The sequence below is a fragment of the Erythrolamprus reginae genome, chromosome Z, assembly GCF_031021105.1.
Source record: "Erythrolamprus reginae isolate rEryReg1 chromosome Z, rEryReg1.hap1, whole genome shotgun sequence".
NCBI lineage: Eukaryota > Metazoa > Chordata > Lepidosauria > Squamata > Dipsadidae > Erythrolamprus > Erythrolamprus reginae.
In genome coordinates, this window is record NC_091963.1 from 90,042,347 (window position 1) to 90,060,939 (window position 18,593).

Genomic DNA, 18,593 nt, shown 5'->3' on the forward strand with positions numbered 1-18,593 from the left:
GAAAGTAGCCACGAGTCGTTCAGCAGCACTTTTCAATGACACCTCATTGACTCACTTTCGCAACATTTTGAAAAGCAGGCAAAAGCAGATGTCATTGGACACATTTTTTACAAAAAGAGCTGCTCCAAGTGAAAGTGCAGCCAAAAAGGCAAAAACAGATGATTAGGCTACTGTGTACATATGTAAATTTAAAAGTTTAAGAAAGTTTACAAGTTAAGTGAAAGAAACTTCATTATTCATTTATATGTACATGTACATTTCTTCATTAAAAACATGTATTTTTGCATAATTTAAACTAACTTTGTGATTTTTTTGAGGGCTGGAACCAATTAAAATTATTTACATTAATTCCTATGGGGAAAAGTCGTTCGAGATAAGAGCTGCTCGACTTAAGAGCACAGGTCCGGAACGAATTAAACTCGTATCTCGAGGTACCACTGTATATTTCATCTCGTATACTTCTCTTTGTAAATCTTATATGTATTTCACGAGGTAGTCTGTGTCTGCATGCGAACGAGGTAGAGACTCGATATATTTCGTCAATTTGTTCTAACATTTCCTGTTTTGTTTTTCCAGTAATTTTTGAGAGTATTTCGGACATGGTTTGTGGAAGATCTTGCTCATCCGTTTCTTTCACATTTTGAAATCGCAGGAAGAAAGCAGCTTTTTCCATCTCTAGGTTCATCACCGCCTCTTCTAAATTCTTATTTTTTCTTCTATTTTTTGAATTTTTTGACCATTAGTGGTTACTATTTCCTGTACTGTTTCTACTTTGTTGTCTAGTTTTCCAACGCGTTCGTCTAGGCTGCCTATGTTATCCTGCATTTTTTAAATATCTTCTCGCATTATTCCCATGCTTCCATACATTGATTTGTTGTTGCGATCGATGGATTCGTGCATCTTTGTCATAATTTCGAAGAGTGAGGCCATTGTAATATTCTGGGGTGGTTGTGAGGCTTGAGGCGGTGTTGTTTTGTCTGTAGGAGTTGCCTCTGGTGGACGTTGAGCAGATGATGTGGCCGATTGTGTGGTATTCTTTTTCCATGCTTTTGTTATTGTTGTTTGGTTTGTTGTAGACATTTTCAAATTTATTGTTCGATATTTCACGTTATATTTTGGAGTACAGTGATCCCCCGAGTTTCGCGATCCCGATCATTGCGAATCGCTATATCGCGATTTTTCAGCAAATGATACCATCTCGATCTTCGCGAGACGCTATATCGTGAATTTTTTAAAAAAATTACTTAAAAATACGTGCACGGTTTTTCCCGCCCAAACTGACCAAACTGACGTGTACCATTGCTGGTTGGCCGAAATCTCGGCCAATCAGCTTTGCCATTGTAATAAGTTTGCCCGGCAATGGTGATACAGCAAGATTTCAGCCAATCAGCATTGTCATTGCAAACATTTCGCCCGACAATGCTGATTGACAGAAATCTCGGCCAATCAGTGTTGTTTGCTCAGCGTGCTTTGCTTTGAAACTTTTGGAACTTTTTGAGCTGTTGGTCGGAGCTGTTGGTTGGAGCTGTTGGTCGGATTTGTTTCTTGCATCTGTTACTTGCATCTGTTACTTGGATCTGTCTCTTCGATCTCTTTCTTGGATCTGTTTCTTCGATCTCTTTCTTGGAGCTGTTTGTGAAGACTTCTTGTAAGATGGCACCTAAATGTGGCTTGCGGAGTGGAGTCGGCGACGCTAAAAAGAGCAGGAAGATGCTCACAATCAAGGAGAAAATTGAACTTTTGGACATGCTGAAAGCGGGACGTTCTAATGTAGATGTTGGTCGGCATTATGGGATCAACGAATCGACTGTGCGATACATCCGGAAAGACGAAAAGAAGATAAGGCAAACTTCTCTGATAACATTCAACAAGGCTGCAAAAAGAATGGTGACGCCTAGAAACAAACGCCTTATGAAGATGGAAGCTGCTTTGTCTGTGTGGGTACAAGACTGCCGCAAAAAGAGCATTGCTTTGGATACGAACACTATACGAACCAAGGCGCAGCAATTGTACAACCGTCTTGAAGACACAGAAGGAGGCGATGCAGATGAGGGAAACCCAGGTGAGGGCTGGGGTTTTTTATTCTGTATTTAAGTGTTTTTTAAGGAAGGGGGGAGGGAGGGATGGAAGGGGGGAGGGATGGAAGGAAGGAAGGAGGGAGGGATGGAAGGAGTGATGGAAGGAAGGAGTGATGGAAGGAAGGAAGGAAGGAAGGAGGGAGGAATGGAAGGAGGGAGGGATGGAAGGAAGGAAGGAGGGATGGAAGGGGGGAGGGATGGAAGGAAGGAAGGAAGGAGGGATGGAAGGAGTGATGGAAGGAAGGAAGGAGTGATGGAAGGAAGGAAGGAGGAATGGAAGGAGGGAGGGATGGAAGGAAGGAAGGAGGGAGGGATGGAAGGAAGGAAGGAGGGATGGAAGGAGTGATGGAAGGAGGGAGGGAGGGAAGGAGAGAGGGACGGAAGGAAGGAAGGAGGGAGGGATGGAAGGGGGGAGGGATGGAAGGAAGGAAGGAGGGAGGGATGGAAGGAGTGATGGAAGGAAGGAGTGATGGAAGGAAGGAAGGAGGGAGGAATGGAAGGAGGGAGGGATGGAAGGAAGGAGGGATGGAAGGAAGGAAGGAGGGATGGAAGGAGTGATGGAAGGAGGGAGGGAGGGATGGAAGGAGGGATGGAAGGAAGGAGGGAGGGATGGAAGGAGTGATGGAAGGAGGGAGGGAGGGATGGAAGGAGGGAGGGAAGGAGTGATGGAAGGAGGGAGGGAGGGATGGAAGGAGGGATGGAAGGAAGGAGGGAGGGAGGGAAGGAGGGAGGGATGGAAGGAGGGAGGGATGGAAGGAGGGAGGGAGGGATGGAAGGACTGTATGCTTTCATTCAAGTCACTTCTCTCTCCCTTTCCTGTCATTCTCTGTAGATGAAGGGGCTGGTGACTCTGAAGACCCCCAGCCATCAACATCTTCTGCTTCTTCAGCCCCAGCCACATTCACATCAAGCAAAGGGTGGTTTTACAAATTTCAACGGCGCTATGGCCTGAAGAGTGTGTCATTGCATGGAGAAGCTGCCTCAGCAGATACAGGTGCAGCCGAAAACTTTGTCCAGCGCACGTTTAAAGATCTAATTGCAGAAGGGGACTACCTTCCAGAACAGGTGTTCAACATGGACGAAACAGTCCTATTCTGGAAGAGGATGCCTTCACGGACTTTCTTGATGCAAGATGAAGCCAAAGCCCCTGGCTTTAAGGCCATGAAAGATCGGGTGACTTTGATCATGTGTGGGAATGCAGCAGGCTTTTTGCTGAAGCCAGGGCTAATTTATAAGTCACAAAATCCAAGAGCCCTCAAGAACAGAAATAAGAATGCATTGCCAGTGTACTGGATGCATAATCCTAAAGCATGGATTACAAAACCCCTCACGCGGGACTGGTTTCATCAGTGCTTCATCCCACAGGTGCAGGTTTATTTGGCTGCCAAAGGACTCGATTTCAAAGTGCTTCTCCTAATGGACAATGCTGGAGGCCATGATGACCTGGCACATGAACATGATGGGGTGGAAGTCGAATTCTTGCCACCAAACACCACATCGCTTATCCAGCCGATGGATCAAGGTATTATCCGCGCATTTAAGGCACTGTACACGCGCAATTCTCTTGGAAGCATCGTGGAAGCAATGGATGCTGATGAAAACTTCACATTGAAGGCCTACTGGCGTCAGTACACAATTGCATCTTGTCTGAAGAACATTCAGAGTGCCTTAATGGATATGAAGTCACAGACAATGAATGCCTGCTGGAGGAAATTGTGGCCAGAAGTGGTGCATTATCACAGGGGATTTGCTCCCGAAGAAATTCAAGATGCTGCAGTCCAGAACTCTGTGAAGCTGGCACAGGCACTGGGTGGAGAAGGCTTCGTTGACATGACACCAGAGGAAGTCAATGGTTTGCTTGATGAACATGGCCTACCGCTGACAGACAGAGATCTGGAGGAGCTGACCAAGTCAGCGAGTGAAGAAGAGGAGGAGGAAGTGGAAGCTGAAGAAGCTGAGGAAGAAGAAGATGTTGGCCTAACGCTTGAGCGGTTTGCAGAAGTGAACAGAACTGCTGCACATCTCCAACGCATGGTGGAACTTTGGGATCCCAACATGACTCGCTCTATACACTTTAAGGCCTCCCTTGACAACACCATTGCACCATACAGAGCCATGTTAGCCAAGCAAAAGAAAACGCGCCAACAATTGCCCATAACTATGTTTGTCACGAAAACCAAGAGGTCTGCCACACCATCACCTGCAGCGTCCATTATAGACATGGTGATAGAAGACGATCCCGATTTATCCTAGTTATGCTAATCCCCCCCAAAAAATTTAAAAATGTAAATAAATATTGTTATTGTTTCTATCAGGATGACTAAGTGTGTTATTCAATGTGTACAGTACAGGTACAGGTAGAGGTACAGTACAGTACATTAAGGGGATGGGAAGTGTTGGGACTGAGTGGCATAGAGAAGAATGAATGAATGACTGAGTGAATGAAATTCAAACACAGGTGAGGGCTGGGGTTTTTTATTCTGTCATTGTTTAAGTGCTTTTTACGAAAGGAAGGAAGGAGGGAGGGAGGGATGGAAGGAAGGAGGGAGGGATGGAAGGAGGACATGAGGGCAAAAAAACCAGGTTCAAATTGGACTTGAAAATCAGAAGAAACAGAAGTGTTCTCACTGAGAGCTAGCAACTTGAGAGGGCAAAAAAACCAGGTTCAAATTGGACTTGAAAATCAGAAGTGTGGAAAGTGTTCTCACTGAGAGCTAGCAACTTGAGAGGGCAAAGAAACCAGGTTCAAATTGGACTTGAAAATCAGAAGTGACAGAAGTGTTCTCACTGAGAGCTAGCAACTTGAGAGGGCAAAGAAACCAGGTTCAAATTGGACTTGAAAATCAGAAGTGACAGAAGTGTTCTCACTGAGAGCTAGCAACTTGAGAGGGCAAAAAAACCAGGTTCAAATTGGACTTGAAAATCAGAAGTGACAGAAGTGTTCTCACTGAGAGCTAGCAACTTGAGAGGGCAAAGAAACCAGGTTCAAATTGGACTTGAAAATCAGAAGTGACAGAAGAGTTCTCACTGAGAGCTAGCAACTTGAGAGGGCAAAGAAACCAGGTTCAAATTGGACTTGAAAATCAGAAGTGACAGAAGTGTTCTCACTGAGAGCTAGCAACTTGAGAGGGCAAAAAAACCAGGTTCAAATTGGACTTGAAAATCAGAAGTGACAGAAGGACTCATGCCCCAAGAAAGCCGGTGAGAGGGGTGAATCGGGCGGGCGAGGGTAGCGGCGAGGAGCCCGAGGCGCTGGGGGGGGTGGCCGGCATGAAAAATAACCATTGCCAGCCTCCAAACTGCCGTCGCCCCACCATCTGCGCATGCGCGGCCATGGAAAACAGGACGCGCATGCGCAGATGGTGTTTTTACTTCCGTGCCGCTACATCGCGAGGTATCGATTATCGCGAGGGGTCTTGGAACGGAACCCTCGCGATAATCGGGGGATCACTGTAGTATTCAATTCTTGGGTTAATAGAGTTATTTAAATAGGTATAGAGAGTAGAATAGTATTAGTATCTTTAAGCGTATATTAATATATTAATTGATTAATTTATTTAATTTTATTTAAAGGTTAAAGAGTGTTAATAAATTAGTAAAAAAAACATAAGATTTTAATGTATAGGATAGAAGTAAAGTATATATAGAATAGAAGAATAAGACATTCAGTTTTATCAATCAATTTTATCTATAGTATATATAAGAAAACATAGTAAATTATGTTATTAAGTAGGTAGAATTTTATCTATATTAAATATAAAAAGGAAACACAATATTCTATATTAGGTTACGTTATACAATCAATTAGGAGGGATTTTTATATTTTGTTAATTGGTTTTAATCTATGAAAGTTCTACTATTAATATCTATATAGAATCAATTATAAATGTTTCAATACAACTATTTCAATTTCTAATTAATATTTACAAAATAAATTTATCTAATAAAGATTCAAACAATTCATTAATTAATGTTCTATATAAAGGGTAGATAAGAGAATAAGTATAAAATAATAGGTTTAGAGGAAGAGTAGATTTAGAAAGGAAGAAGAAAGTGTGGAAAATATATATATTTTGTATAAAAAGAAAAATAGCAATCTAATTAGTAATTGACTATATCAGGAATATTATATAAAATAAAGTTTTTTCCAGTTAATTAAATATATGAAGTATGCAAAAAAGAAATATATATATATATATATATATTACTACTTTATTACTACTACGTTTCTAAATATTTTACTATATTGATCTGAATTATTTAAGTACAGAGAAAAGAAAAAAAAAGAATAAAAGAGAGAGAAAAGATATTAAGTAAATACAATTATCACTTTAAATGGGAGTGAACTATTATTATAATTGCTTATAAAGTTAATTTATTAAACAGTTGATGAGGTCATTTTCTTATCTTTTTCAATGAGTTGTCTTCAGTATGTTTGAAGCTTAAAACATTTCAAAAATATTCCACAGAATTATTCCGCCGGTATTCAAGTAGATTTTTTAATCGAGGTGTAGAAATAAAATAGTTTATTAAATCAGTTTATTTCAGTTTGTCGATCTGTCTGGTGTCCTCCGTCAATCAGTCCATCAATTAATTGGTCTATCAGTCCTCAGCCCAGCAATTAATTAGTCTATCAGTCCTATCAAATAGTCTTTAGATTATAGTTGTTATGATTAATAGTTATAACTGGTGCAGTTCAAATAGGCTCAAAGTTAATATAATCCAAATAGGCTCGAAGTGGGGAAAAAATAAAGTCCAGTTGTAGTAAGGAATCCAAATATTTTAGTAGTTGTCACTTTGAAAACGAAATAGTTAAAGGAAAGTCTGGGTTGAAATGTTGTGGTAGAAAAGAAAAATGTCAGTGGGGCAATCAGATAGAAGGCAAGTCAAAAGAGCACGAAGACATAAAGGGAGAGGATTTTAATAAAGTATATTCCGGTTGTTAATCTTCAGTACCTCTGACTCAAGTCTCTTTCAGTTCCTTTTCTTCTGTATCAGCTTAGCAAATTTAATCCAACACTTTCACAATCCTTCTTCACTTTCAAAAGACCTTTCACTCTTCCAGCTAGATCTTAACACTCTATGGTGCTGCAGTGCTTTTCTGATGCAATTTCTCCTGCGTCACGTTGTCTCCTCTGTGGGAGGTTTGAGGCTTGAAACCTTAAAGGTACAGGAGGGCAAAAGCAATGTAGTTCCAGCGATGTTTTTTGTTTCTTTTGGAAACCCCCAGCAATCAAAGTTCTGAAAGAGGTGCTTTCTTAACCATCCACTATTTAATCACTCACGATTCCTTCTTTGTTTCTTTCTGTCACTCAATCTTATTGCTAAGTCGTCCTCACAGCTTCCGCTAATGAGTCAAAGACGTCGCGCTTTTAGATCGGTCTGGGAAGGCCGATCTCTTTGAAGGTTGGCAAAGGGGGTTCCCCAATGACTAGGGGGGTGCTGATCACACCCTCAGCTGCACTGGAGTTTCCCCTATTTGATCGCAGGTCCTCGGGTCTGCAATCGCCCGTTTGGCAGCCAAAAAAATCCTTCAAAAGCCCAGCTTTCGCAGAGCAGATGAGAAAAGCAGGGCACCAGGGCAATGTCACAACCGGAAGTCCCTATAACTGCCAAATGTTAATATGACAAGTATTCAATGCTTTGCTTATGCCTTTAGGTTAAAACGCAGGACAAAAGAAAGTGAATGAATTATATTTGTAATCACTATATAATTAATATTAAGAGTCTTGATAATATCACAAAGATCTGAGAAGATATTTCATTTAACCACAGTGGTACCTCTACTTAAGAACTTAATTCGTTCTATGACCAGGTTCTTAAGTAGAAAAAATTGTAAGTAGAAGCAATTTTTCCCATAGGAATCAATGTAAAAGCAAATAATGCGTGCAAACCCATTAGGAAAGAAATAAAAGCTCGGAATTTGGGTGGGAGGAGGAGGAAGAAGAGGAGGAGGACAGTCACTGCCAAAGGAAGAAGGTGAGGTGAGGGGAATCAAAAAAATCCAAAACTTTAAGGCTTAAAAAAAAAGAGGAGAGACTCTGAGGCGGCGAAGAGGAGCACGCACCTGCCATACACCTGGCGCGAGGCTGCCTCCCATACACTGCACCATAGAGAGAAACCCAGGTGGGAGAGAGGGGGGAACCTGCCACTCCTTTGACCGAAAGGTGGCTGTTGCTGCTGCTGCTGCTGCTATCTGCTTCCTTCCCATGCTGAAGGGCTTCCCTCTCTTCTCAGTTGCTTGCTTTGTAGCCAGCGCCTTTCCTTCACTGTGGTGGCTCCTCGGTTTGGCTGAAGCTGAGTTGATCTGGCCGGGGCAAAGCGCCCCCTTTTGCCCTTCTGCGTTCAGACGATCCGGGAGGTAACCGTGCTTTATTCCCTCTTCAAGCGCCCAGAGAAAGGAAAACACTCCGTTCGCACTGGGCTACCCAGAGCGAAGGGAACGTTTCTTTTCTCTGGGCGCTGGCAAAGGTTTACTCCATCTCCAAGCACCCAGAGAACGGAAAATGCTTCGTTCATTCTGGACTGCAAAAGCCTCCTACAGCGCCACTGAAAGGCTCCTCTGGCAGCCCAGAAAAGCCCAAGATGGCCAGAATTAAAGGGGGAATGGCAGGAAACTGCCCCCACCCTCGTTGCCTTTCGTAAGCTACTTAAAACCCACCTGTGCCGCCAGGCATGGGGGAATTGAGATACTCTTTCCCCCTAGGCCTTTACAATTTTATGCATGGTATGTCTATATGTATTTATGAATGGTATGTGTGTATGTATGTGTGTTTAGAAAATAGGGTCTTTTCAATGTTTTTAGTAGAAATTTAGATTTGTTGTAAACTGTTTTTTCACTTTGTTGTGAGCCGCCCCGAGTCTGCGGAGAGGGGCGGCATACAAATCTAAATAAACATAAACAAACATAAACATGTATGTTTGGTTTTTATATTAATGGGTTTTTAATCGTTTTTAGTATTGGATTATTATTGTACGCTGTCTTATTATTGCCGTTAGCCGCCCCGAGTCTCCGGAGAGGGGCGGCATACAAATTTCATAAATAAATAGATAAATAAATAAATAAATAAACAAACAAACAAACAAACAAACAAACTGGCCGGGTCTTCGTGCCGATCTCAAATTTCCTGCGAAATTTTTCCAGGCCCGGGTTTTTAAATAGAAAATGGTTCTTAAGAAGAAGCAAAAAAAATCTTGAACACCGGTTCTTATCTAGAAAAGTTCTTAAGTAGAGGTGTTCTTAAGTAGGGGTGCCACTGTATTTCTATTAAGACATTTGACTTAAAATATCTTTTCTTTTAAAAAGTATATTAAGAATAATCCAAAATTATGTGAGAAGGTGGGATTGAACTATCCAGTAATAATCAGTGACATATGAACAAAATATTAGTTGGATTTGAAACCATATACTCAGAGTCAAAACCAAATGCACAGTATAGAATAGGTGGTACCTAGTTAACAGCAATAACTATAAGAAGGATCTGGGACTTCTAGTTGACAACACTTATACATATTGTACCAATAGCAACGCGAAATAAACGATTGAAAAGGGCGGCACTAGCAGCGCTCGGTAGTTATAGGGTGCTGAGCTCTTGCAGGCACAGCAGGTGGGATTTGTGTGTGTGTGTGTGTGTGTGTGTGTGTGTGAGTGAGGAGTTGATGTGTTAACTACAGTACTCCCCCCTGCCTTGGAGACTTCTTATAGTCAGTTAATTTGTTTCTCAACATTTCCATCGTATAGGCAAGCAGCCTCTCCAGTTTCAGAGTCATAATAACGCATTCTTAAGCAGTCAAAAAGGCAGCCCTAGGAGGAACGTGGGCATTAATGTCCCTTGCTTGTGAACCCCATTGGTCTGGCTTTTCATTTCAAAAGATGTCTTAAAGCTGTCAAGTTTGAAGACCCCTGAGTTAGGGGTTAGGAGTGCAAGGGTCTTCAGTGCTTGTGGACTTCAATTCCTATTTCTGAGCTAGCATGACTGGTGGAGGAATTCTGGGAGTTGAAGTCCACAAGTCTTGAAGCTGTCAAGTTTGAAGTTTGTAAAAAGTGTACATAATTTTTTAAAGTATATATGGTTGTAAAAAGTATTCTGCTACATTGGTATTTTATTAAACAATATATTACACCATTTGTTCAGAATACTTTTTTCCTGGTTTTCCTCTGAGTTCTAGATTTTGAGATGTGAAAGAGAAGTCTGGTCCTTTCCATGTCTTTGCTAATACATACTCTTGTCTACATACCACATTAGATTGTTTAAGTTTCTCTCAACTTTAATTTGATCTGCTTAATAGCTTTATTCCCTCTACATCTTCAAGCACATAATAGCCTTTTCATGATACAACTGTCACAGTTTTTATGTGAAATCACACATAAAACTATTATTTGCTGGCAATATTGAATTTTTTTCTTAATGTCCAATTTGGAAATTACTATTTTCAAAGAACCCATTGGATTAACATATTCATTATGTATCCACAACGATCCCAATCTCCTTTCTCTAATCACTAGCTACCATCTACTGGAATACATAGTCCAATGATATGACATATTACAAGGCATCTTTACAGTTTACATATTTGATAAGATCAAAAATAAAGCAAAAAAAGTATATCGTAAGAAAAGGTTTGTTAATTTTTTTAAAAGTGTCATTTTGAATTCTGAATAATAGAGAAATATCACTTATACAAAATTTCTATTATTTTGATTGTATTTACTTATACAGACAATATAAGCTAATTTTTTCCTGGAGTCATAACAGCAATAGGCATAAACCATTGCTACCATCAATTTTAAAAGCAATTGTTAATCATGACTTTAGTGATTTTTGTTCCCCACTTCCAAACAACTACTTACCCGGCCATACAATGTGTGTAACAGAGAGTGACCTGTCCTGTCAGCCACACAACAGCAACGGTGAGCCTGTCCTCCTTTTCCAAATTTAAGACTCTGACCTCCAAAAGCACGTTGATAGATCTTTCCATCTTCGGTCCTGCTAAATGGCATACCATAATTCTCTAGCTGAGAAATCCAAAATGAGATGAGTAATTTAATTACACATATAAAGACAGGGAGAATTACCATATTTTTCAGAGTTTTTCATCTTAGTTTGGCGGAGGAAAACAAGGAAAAAAGGCCCCTGACATACAGCAAACAGCCCAGATGATATACACTGTTTGTTGATGTCTGTACATGTCTGCCTGACCCATAGAAATAGCGAAGAATTGGACCAATGTACATTATGGCAGTATATTAATCCCAGAAAGTTTTCTTAAAGGTAATCACACTAACTTCTCCCAATTATTTAAATAGATCTACTCCAAATATGGTAAGTGAGGGTTTAACTCAGCTGCCTTATCTTAATACTAAAACAGGACACTGGTACGTTTCATATTACACTTTTACAGATCTTTAAAATTGATATGGCTTTCTGAAAATATTCTCTGATATTTAAAAGAAGATATAATTACACTGATCCCTTCATATCAACTATTTATTTTTAAAAGCTTCTTTGTTTTGTTAAGTTAATAACAAAGTAGTTTAAAAAAAATAAGTCTAATAATTTGAACATTCTACAGGTACAGTGGAACCTCAAGATACGAACTTAATTGGTTCCAGGGGGAGGTTCGTAAGACGAAAGGTTCGTAAGACGAAACATTGTTTCCCATAGGAAACAATGTAAAGTCAATTAATCCGTGCAACAACAAAAAACCCCGCAAAAAAAACGCTGCCGCCCAGCTGTCACCTTTTAAAACAGCCGGGCGGCTTCCCTCTCTCTCTCTCTCCTTCCTGCTCCTCTTCCTCCTCCTCCCGTATTCCGCCTCCCTCCCAGCCCGCTAGGCAAGCCAGTGGTCCCCGTCACAGAGCACGGCCCGATTGAGGGGCCGACGGTCTCCGCCAGGGAGAGCTTCCTGGCTTTCGTTCTTGTTGGATTCGCGAGCTTTCATGCCCAGGAAGCTCTCCGAAGTGAGGAGAACCACCGCTGTCGCCGCTCGGCTGCGCCTCCTCGCCCGCCGCCCGCCCAGGATGCAGACCTGCTGCCTCGCCTGCCGCCGGCCCGATCCTGCGTCGCTTGCTTCTGGGCTGGCTCCATTCTGTTCCCTGCCGGCCCGATTGAGGGGCTGGCGGGAAGAAAGCGAATGCCTCTCTTCGTTGCGCTGCCTGGCTGGCAGCGGAAGATGTAACCGAGCCCACGGGGCCGGGCTCCGTGGCCGGCAGAGAACAGAACGGAGCCTTCCACGGCAGCTGCCTGCTGGGCTGGTAAGAGGGGGAGCCGAGCCCAGCCCCGTGGGCTCGGTTACATCTTCCGCTGCCAGCCAGGCCATGCTGGCGGAAGCGCAACAAAGAGAGGCATTCGCTTTCCTCCCGCACGCAGCCGTCTGACCGTGGGCTCCTTCCCGATCTCGGAGAGCTTCCTGGCTTTCGTCCTTGTTGCATTCGCGAGCTTTCATGCCCAGGAAGCTCTCCGAGATCGGGAAGCCGTCCACGATCAGTCAGCTGCGGGCGGGAGGAAAGCGAATGCCACGGGGCTGGGCTCGGCTCCCCCCCTTACCAGCCCAGCAGGCAGCTGCCGCGGAAGGCTCCATTCTGTTCCCTGCCGGCCCGATTGAGGGGCCGGCGGGAGGAAAGCGAATGCCTCTCTTCGTTGCGCTGCCTGGCTGGCAGCGGAAGATGTAACCGAGCCCACGGGGCCGGGCTCCGGCTTCCGCGCCGCTTGTCCCACCCATCGCCCGTATCCAGCAGAAGCGGCGGGATTCAAAAGTGCTGGGGTGGGGGGGGCTGTCGGGACACCCCCCCCACCCCAGCACTTTGAATCCAGCAGCTTCTGCTGGATACGGGCGATGGGTGGGACGAGCTGCCACAGCCACCGGCTTCCGCGCCGCTCGTCCCATCCATCGCACGTATCCAGCAGAAGCGGCGGGATTCAAAAGACCTTTTAAAACAGCCGCGCCGCTTCCCAGCTGTCTCCTGAAGCCGAACGCGGAAGTTCGGCTTTGCCGTTCGTCTTCAGGAGACAGCTGGGAAGCGGCGCGGCTGTTTTAAAAGGTCGCAGCCGGCCTGGGGGGCTTCCAAGCACCCCCCCGAACCCGGGTTCGTATCACGAGTTGTTCGTAAGACGAGGGGTTCGTATCTTGAGGTACCACTGTATTTATAATTACTGCATTATCTCCTTGCAGCAAAAAAACAGTCAGTTTCAGCAGTCTGATCTCCCCAGCAATTTGCCTTTAGTTTCACTTTCATTTTAGCATGTGGGCTTCCAGCAACTTCAATCAATCAGCTGAGTGTTGGGAGGCAGATAAACAGTGACTTGTGTTAAGCAGGCTCTGCTGCTGTTTGCTGGAAGGAGGTAAATTGATGGCAAGCAAGACCAAAGAGTGGGTGGTGGGTGGGTGGGGCTACATACAGTGTATAAGACGCAGTCAAGTTTTTACCCTCTTTTGGGGGGTAAAAGGTACATCTTATACTCCAGAAAATGCAGTAATAAAGGGACATATAATACATCTGAAAAATACCTCATCTCCCAAAAACGATTAAAGTAAAATAAAAGGAGATAACATAAGCTAAGCATACTGTTGGGTAAACCCGTTGAAGTTCGGGTTTGGCCGAACTTGCTAGTGGAGTTCGGGTAAGTTCGCCGAACCTGAACCCAAACCCCAACACCTCTTGCCCGGTGGGAGGCAAAGCGCTGGAGGGGGTATGTCAGGCTCCATCAAACGGGCGAATCGGCTAGGGGGGAGGCAGGGGGGACGACTCCAGACCCAGAGCCTGACCTCCCCCCCCCAGCGCTTCACCTCCCACCGGGCAAGAGGATTCGGGAGGCAGATTCTGCCAGCCGGCTATTCAGTACCTGGCTGGCAGTTTCAAGCAGGCAGTGGGCGGGAGGGGGAGGCGAGGAAGGCTCTTTGAGAAGCCGCCCCAGGAAGACTGAGGGGGGTGTTGTATCTCCCTGTCCTGTGCACTCACACACACCGCGAAGGTCCGGGGGGGAAATTGGAGGAGGATCCCGGGGAGGAAGGATGCCAATGGGAGAGGAAGGGAAAGGGGGGGGGAAGAGCGATCTCATACAAACACATCAGGATTCCGCTTTTGTTCCTTGGCAGGGAAAGGCTATTTTTGGTTCCCCCTGCTCGGCTGCCTTAATCCTCCACGTCGTCCTGGCTCTCCCAAAGCGAAAACACACACACAAACAAACACACTTGCTCACACCCAAAAACTGATCCGGGCGGCAGCAGCGGCACCTGGAAGGAGTTTGCCTTTTAGTCTCCAAAGAGTTTTGCAGCCCAGCTCGTTTTTTGGGTGTGAGCGAATGTGTTTGTGAAGACCAGCGTTTATACTTCAGAGAGAGAGAGAGAGAGAGAGAGAGAGAGAGAGAGAGAGAGAGAGAGAGAGAGAGAGAGAGAGAGAGAGAGAGAGAGAGAGACCACGCAGGGAAGGAAGGCTGGCTAGTGACAGGCTTCGTCCCCCCCCTCTTTTCTCACCTGCTACATGCCTTCCTTCATCACCATGAGATTCTCTTTCTCTCTCTCTTTCTTTCTTTCTCTCTCTCTCTGTCTCTCTCTCTATGAAGCACAAACCCTGGTCTTCGAGAGAAAAAGCCAACGAGCCCTTTAAACAGAAGCCTTCTGAGATGCCGAAGCGACCTCGTTTGAGAAGCCGCCCCAGGAAGACTGAAGGGGGGTGGGTTGTATCTCCCTGCCCTGTGCACTCACACACCCTGTGAAGGTCCGGGGTGCAAAGTTCATTCATTCTTTAGTTTCCCTCTTTTCCATCTCTCATTCTCTACATCATTTTCTCATTTTTTTCTTTTTCTCCCCTTTTCTCTCTCCTCTCCTTTCTATTTCTCTTTCTCTCTCTCCCTCCTCTTTCTTCCTTTCTTTCTTCCTCCCTCTCATTTTTTCTTTCTCTCTTCCTTCCTCCCTTTCTCTCTCTCTCGCCCTCCATTCCTCCCTCTCTCTTTCTCTCTCCCTTCCTTTTTTCTCTCTTTCCCTCTCTCCCTCCTTCCTTCTCTTTCTCTCTCTCTCTATCTTTCTCCCTCCCTCCCTCCACTTCTCTTTCTGTTTCTTTGTCTGTTTCTTTCTTTCCTTCCTTCTTTCTCTCTCTCTTCCTTTCTCCCTCTCTCTTTCTCTCCCTCCTTCCCTCCCTCTTGCTCTCTTTCTCTCTTTGAAAGGGCAGGAGCTGCCCTGGCTATCACCAAGCTGCTTTCTCCTGCTGGGGTGCTGGCTTTGCCTTTGATTTTTCCAATCACAGCCCAGTTCCAAACCTTAGCTAGGCAGGCAATTAGGCACCACATGGCCTTCCTTCCTTTTCTCCTTCCTTTTCTCTTCCCTTCCTTTCTCCCTCCCTCCCTTTCTTCCATCATCTCTACCTCCCTCCCATCTCCTTCCTTCCTCCTGTCCTCTCTCCCTGCCTGCCTTCCTTTCTTCCTTCCTTGTCTTCTCTCCCTCCCTCCCATCTCCTTCCTTCCTTCTGTCCTCTCTCCCTCCCATCTCCTTCCTTCCTTTCCTTTCCCCCTCCCTCCCTCGTCTGCTTTGCAGATCCAGCAAAGGCCAAGTTTCCGGCCTGCAGATTTTTATTTCTGGGGCACGCACTGAAGTCCTGGCTGGCCCCTCACTGAGGGCTCCCCGCGGGCGGTCTCTTGCTCGCCCCCTCCCGCCATCCTTTTTCTCAGGCTCCAGGCAGGCAGCAGGCTGAACCTAAGCGGCAATGGGAATGCAAGTGAGAGAAAGTCAAGCAAAGAAAAAGAGGAGAAAGGGATCCAGGCAGCTACACTCACTCTTGGCTAGTGAGATGGCCGAGCACCTAGATCAGGCACTGCCGGTTGTAGCCATTGGGTGGGGAAAAACAGTGCCTAGCTCCACTGCGCAGCATTGAAAAACACTGCATGGCAGTTAATTGTTGGGTGCGCAGCCACACACCCTAGAGGGAACAGCAATGGTCATCAGCAGTTTATCTGGTTTTTAAGAATGTATTACAGTTCTTTTATTAAGAGACAAATAAAGGCAGTCAACTAATACATTTTTATGTATCCTATTTTTCATATTGATACTACAAGTTAGGAAAACCTGTTATTTCAGCTAAATTATGTTATTAATGTAAATGTTTGTAGACAGTCACGTAATCTGGGTAACTGTACCTCAATAACTGAAGCCGGGGCTTGCTCTGTCATATAATGAATTGCATCTTGATCTCCTAGCCAGTCAGAGCCTTTCACAGTATCATAGAAATGCCATCGCCAGTTATCATCTTCCATGTTCCCCAAAGCAGCATTGATTCCTCCCTATAAATTAAGTCATTACAGAGGCAAATAATTAAAATGTTAATAAATCATAACTTTAATACAGAGATCAATATGAAATTTGTTTTCATAGATCAAGAAACAAGAACTACATGGTAGGTTTAGCCTTTTTCCAATTATAATAACCTAAATTTTAAATCTGAATAAATGACAAGACCCTGGACTTAAAGTAAAAAATGATTGATTGAATACCATTCCTTTCTCTAAAGATCAGAAAGTATATCTTTAAGAAATTTTCTTTTGCTGACTTTGAAGTTAAGGCAAGTTCATGTCAAGAACAGCAGTCTCTCGGTTAATCATTTCAAACTTTCAGGATCTAAATAATAATAATAATTTTCTGTCCAAAACCCAATTTGGTAATATATTCACACTGAAATAAAATGCTCCTAAAATTCTGGATTTAATTGTATTTAACCCCAGTTGAACTTTTTAAAAACTCTTCAAAGTTAACTATATAGAGAGCTCATTACTACAAACAAGTCATGCTGCAATCAAGGTATAATCGATTTTTATCAAGTAAGTCTGATATAGAAATTACTGACAGTTGGCTAATGGAAAAGCACATCTGGGAATCTAGTTGCAGCTGGGAATCAACGACCATTTCTATATTATGGGATAGTTATTTAAAGGAGAATACAAGTGAAATTTGGAAAATTAGAGTATCGTGCAAAAGTTCATTTATTTCAGTAATGCAACTTAAAAGGTAAAATGAGCGACTTATTATATACATACAGACTGTGGAAACTTTTGCATCTCATTTGGAAACCAAGGACCCTGAGTATGGAAGAAGAATGGGGAGGCACATACTGCAAGATGCTTGAAATCCAGTGTGAAGTTTCCACAGCCTGTGTTGATTAGAGGAGCTATGTCATCTGCTGGTGTTGGTCCACTGTGCTTCATTAAGTCCAGGGTCAACACAGCCTCTTGCCAGGAGATTTGGGAGCACTTCATGCTTCCTTCCGCAGACAAGCTTTATGGGGATGCTGACTTCATTTTCCAACAGGACCTGGCACCTGCCCACACTGCCAAAAGCACCAAAACCTGGTTCAATGACTGTGGGATTATTGTGCTTGATTGGTCAGCAAACTTGCCTGACCTGAACCCCACAGAGAATCTATGGGGCAATGCCAAGAGAAAGATGAGAGACATGAGAACCAAACAATGCAGAAGAGCTGAAGGCTGCTAATGAAGCATCCTGGTCTTCCATAGCACCTTAGCAGTTGTACAGGCTGATAGCTTCCATGCCATGCCACTTTGAGGTAGTAATTGCTGCAAAAGGGTCCCAAACCAAGTAACAAGTACATATGCATGCTTATTTCATTTATTTTTATTGTATTGTATATGTCAAACAAGTATAGAGTTATAGTTTGTATTAACATAACAAAGTATAAAGAAGTGATAAAAAGGATAATAGGATAAAAGGACAGGGACGGTAGGCACGATAGTGCACTTATGCATGCTTCTTACAGACCTCTTAGAAAAGGGAGATGTCAACAGTAGATAATTTAAGGTTGAAGATTTTGGGAATAGATGAAGAAACAACAGAGTCACGATAGTTATTCTTTTCAGAGGTCTGATATTGTTCTATGTACAATCCTTGTTTTGTTGATTGCATGTGATATTCTAATTTTCTGAGATTGTGGATTTTGGGTTTTCATGATCGGTACCTCATAATCATCATAATTATGACAAATAGCAATTTGCTTTGCATGTAATGAGTCTCTCTCATATATTATGTTTCACTTTTAAGTTGCATTACTGAAATAAATGAACTTTTGCACGATATTCTAATTTTTCAGGTTTCACCGGTACATTCCCATCCAGAAGAAAACTGAATGCCACATAATTAGGACAATATGTAGTCTATAATTAAATAAACATACGGTAATTTCTATTTATCCAGCACATTTATTAAATGTAAAGTCAATCAAGGAAATTATTTTGTTTACAGTTAAATGATATGGAGAATTAAGTTGAGTGTTATTGGCATATAGCAATACTTGATTCCAAAGCTTCAGATGATCTGTCTTGTGAAAACTGGATTCAAATTTTACCAGGAATCCATATTCCAATGCAATATAAAGTGGTACTTCTACCTAAGAACGCCTGTACTTAAGAACTTTTCTAGATAAGAACCGGGTGTTCAAGATTTTTCTACCTCTTCTTAAGAATCATTTTCTACTTAAGAACCCGAGCCCGGAAAATTTTTCCAGGAAATTTGAGA

The 18,593-nt window shown here is 43.3% G+C and overlaps 1 protein-coding gene across 1 annotated transcript in view; it reads right to left on the reverse strand.

Moving 5' to 3' along the window:
- The window catches only part of SDHA (succinate dehydrogenase complex flavoprotein subunit A), a 75,128-nt gene that overhangs the window by 41,179 nt on the left and 15,356 nt on the right, over positions 1-18,593 (reverse strand). The window contains exons 4-5 of the mRNA XM_070728900.1: positions 16,208-16,351; positions 10,930-11,094 (exon numbers count right to left, since the gene is read on the reverse strand). Coding sequence (XP_070585001.1) covers positions 10,930-11,094; positions 16,208-16,351 — 309 coding nt within the window. The remainder of the gene's footprint in view (positions 1-10,929; positions 11,095-16,207; positions 16,352-18,593) is intronic.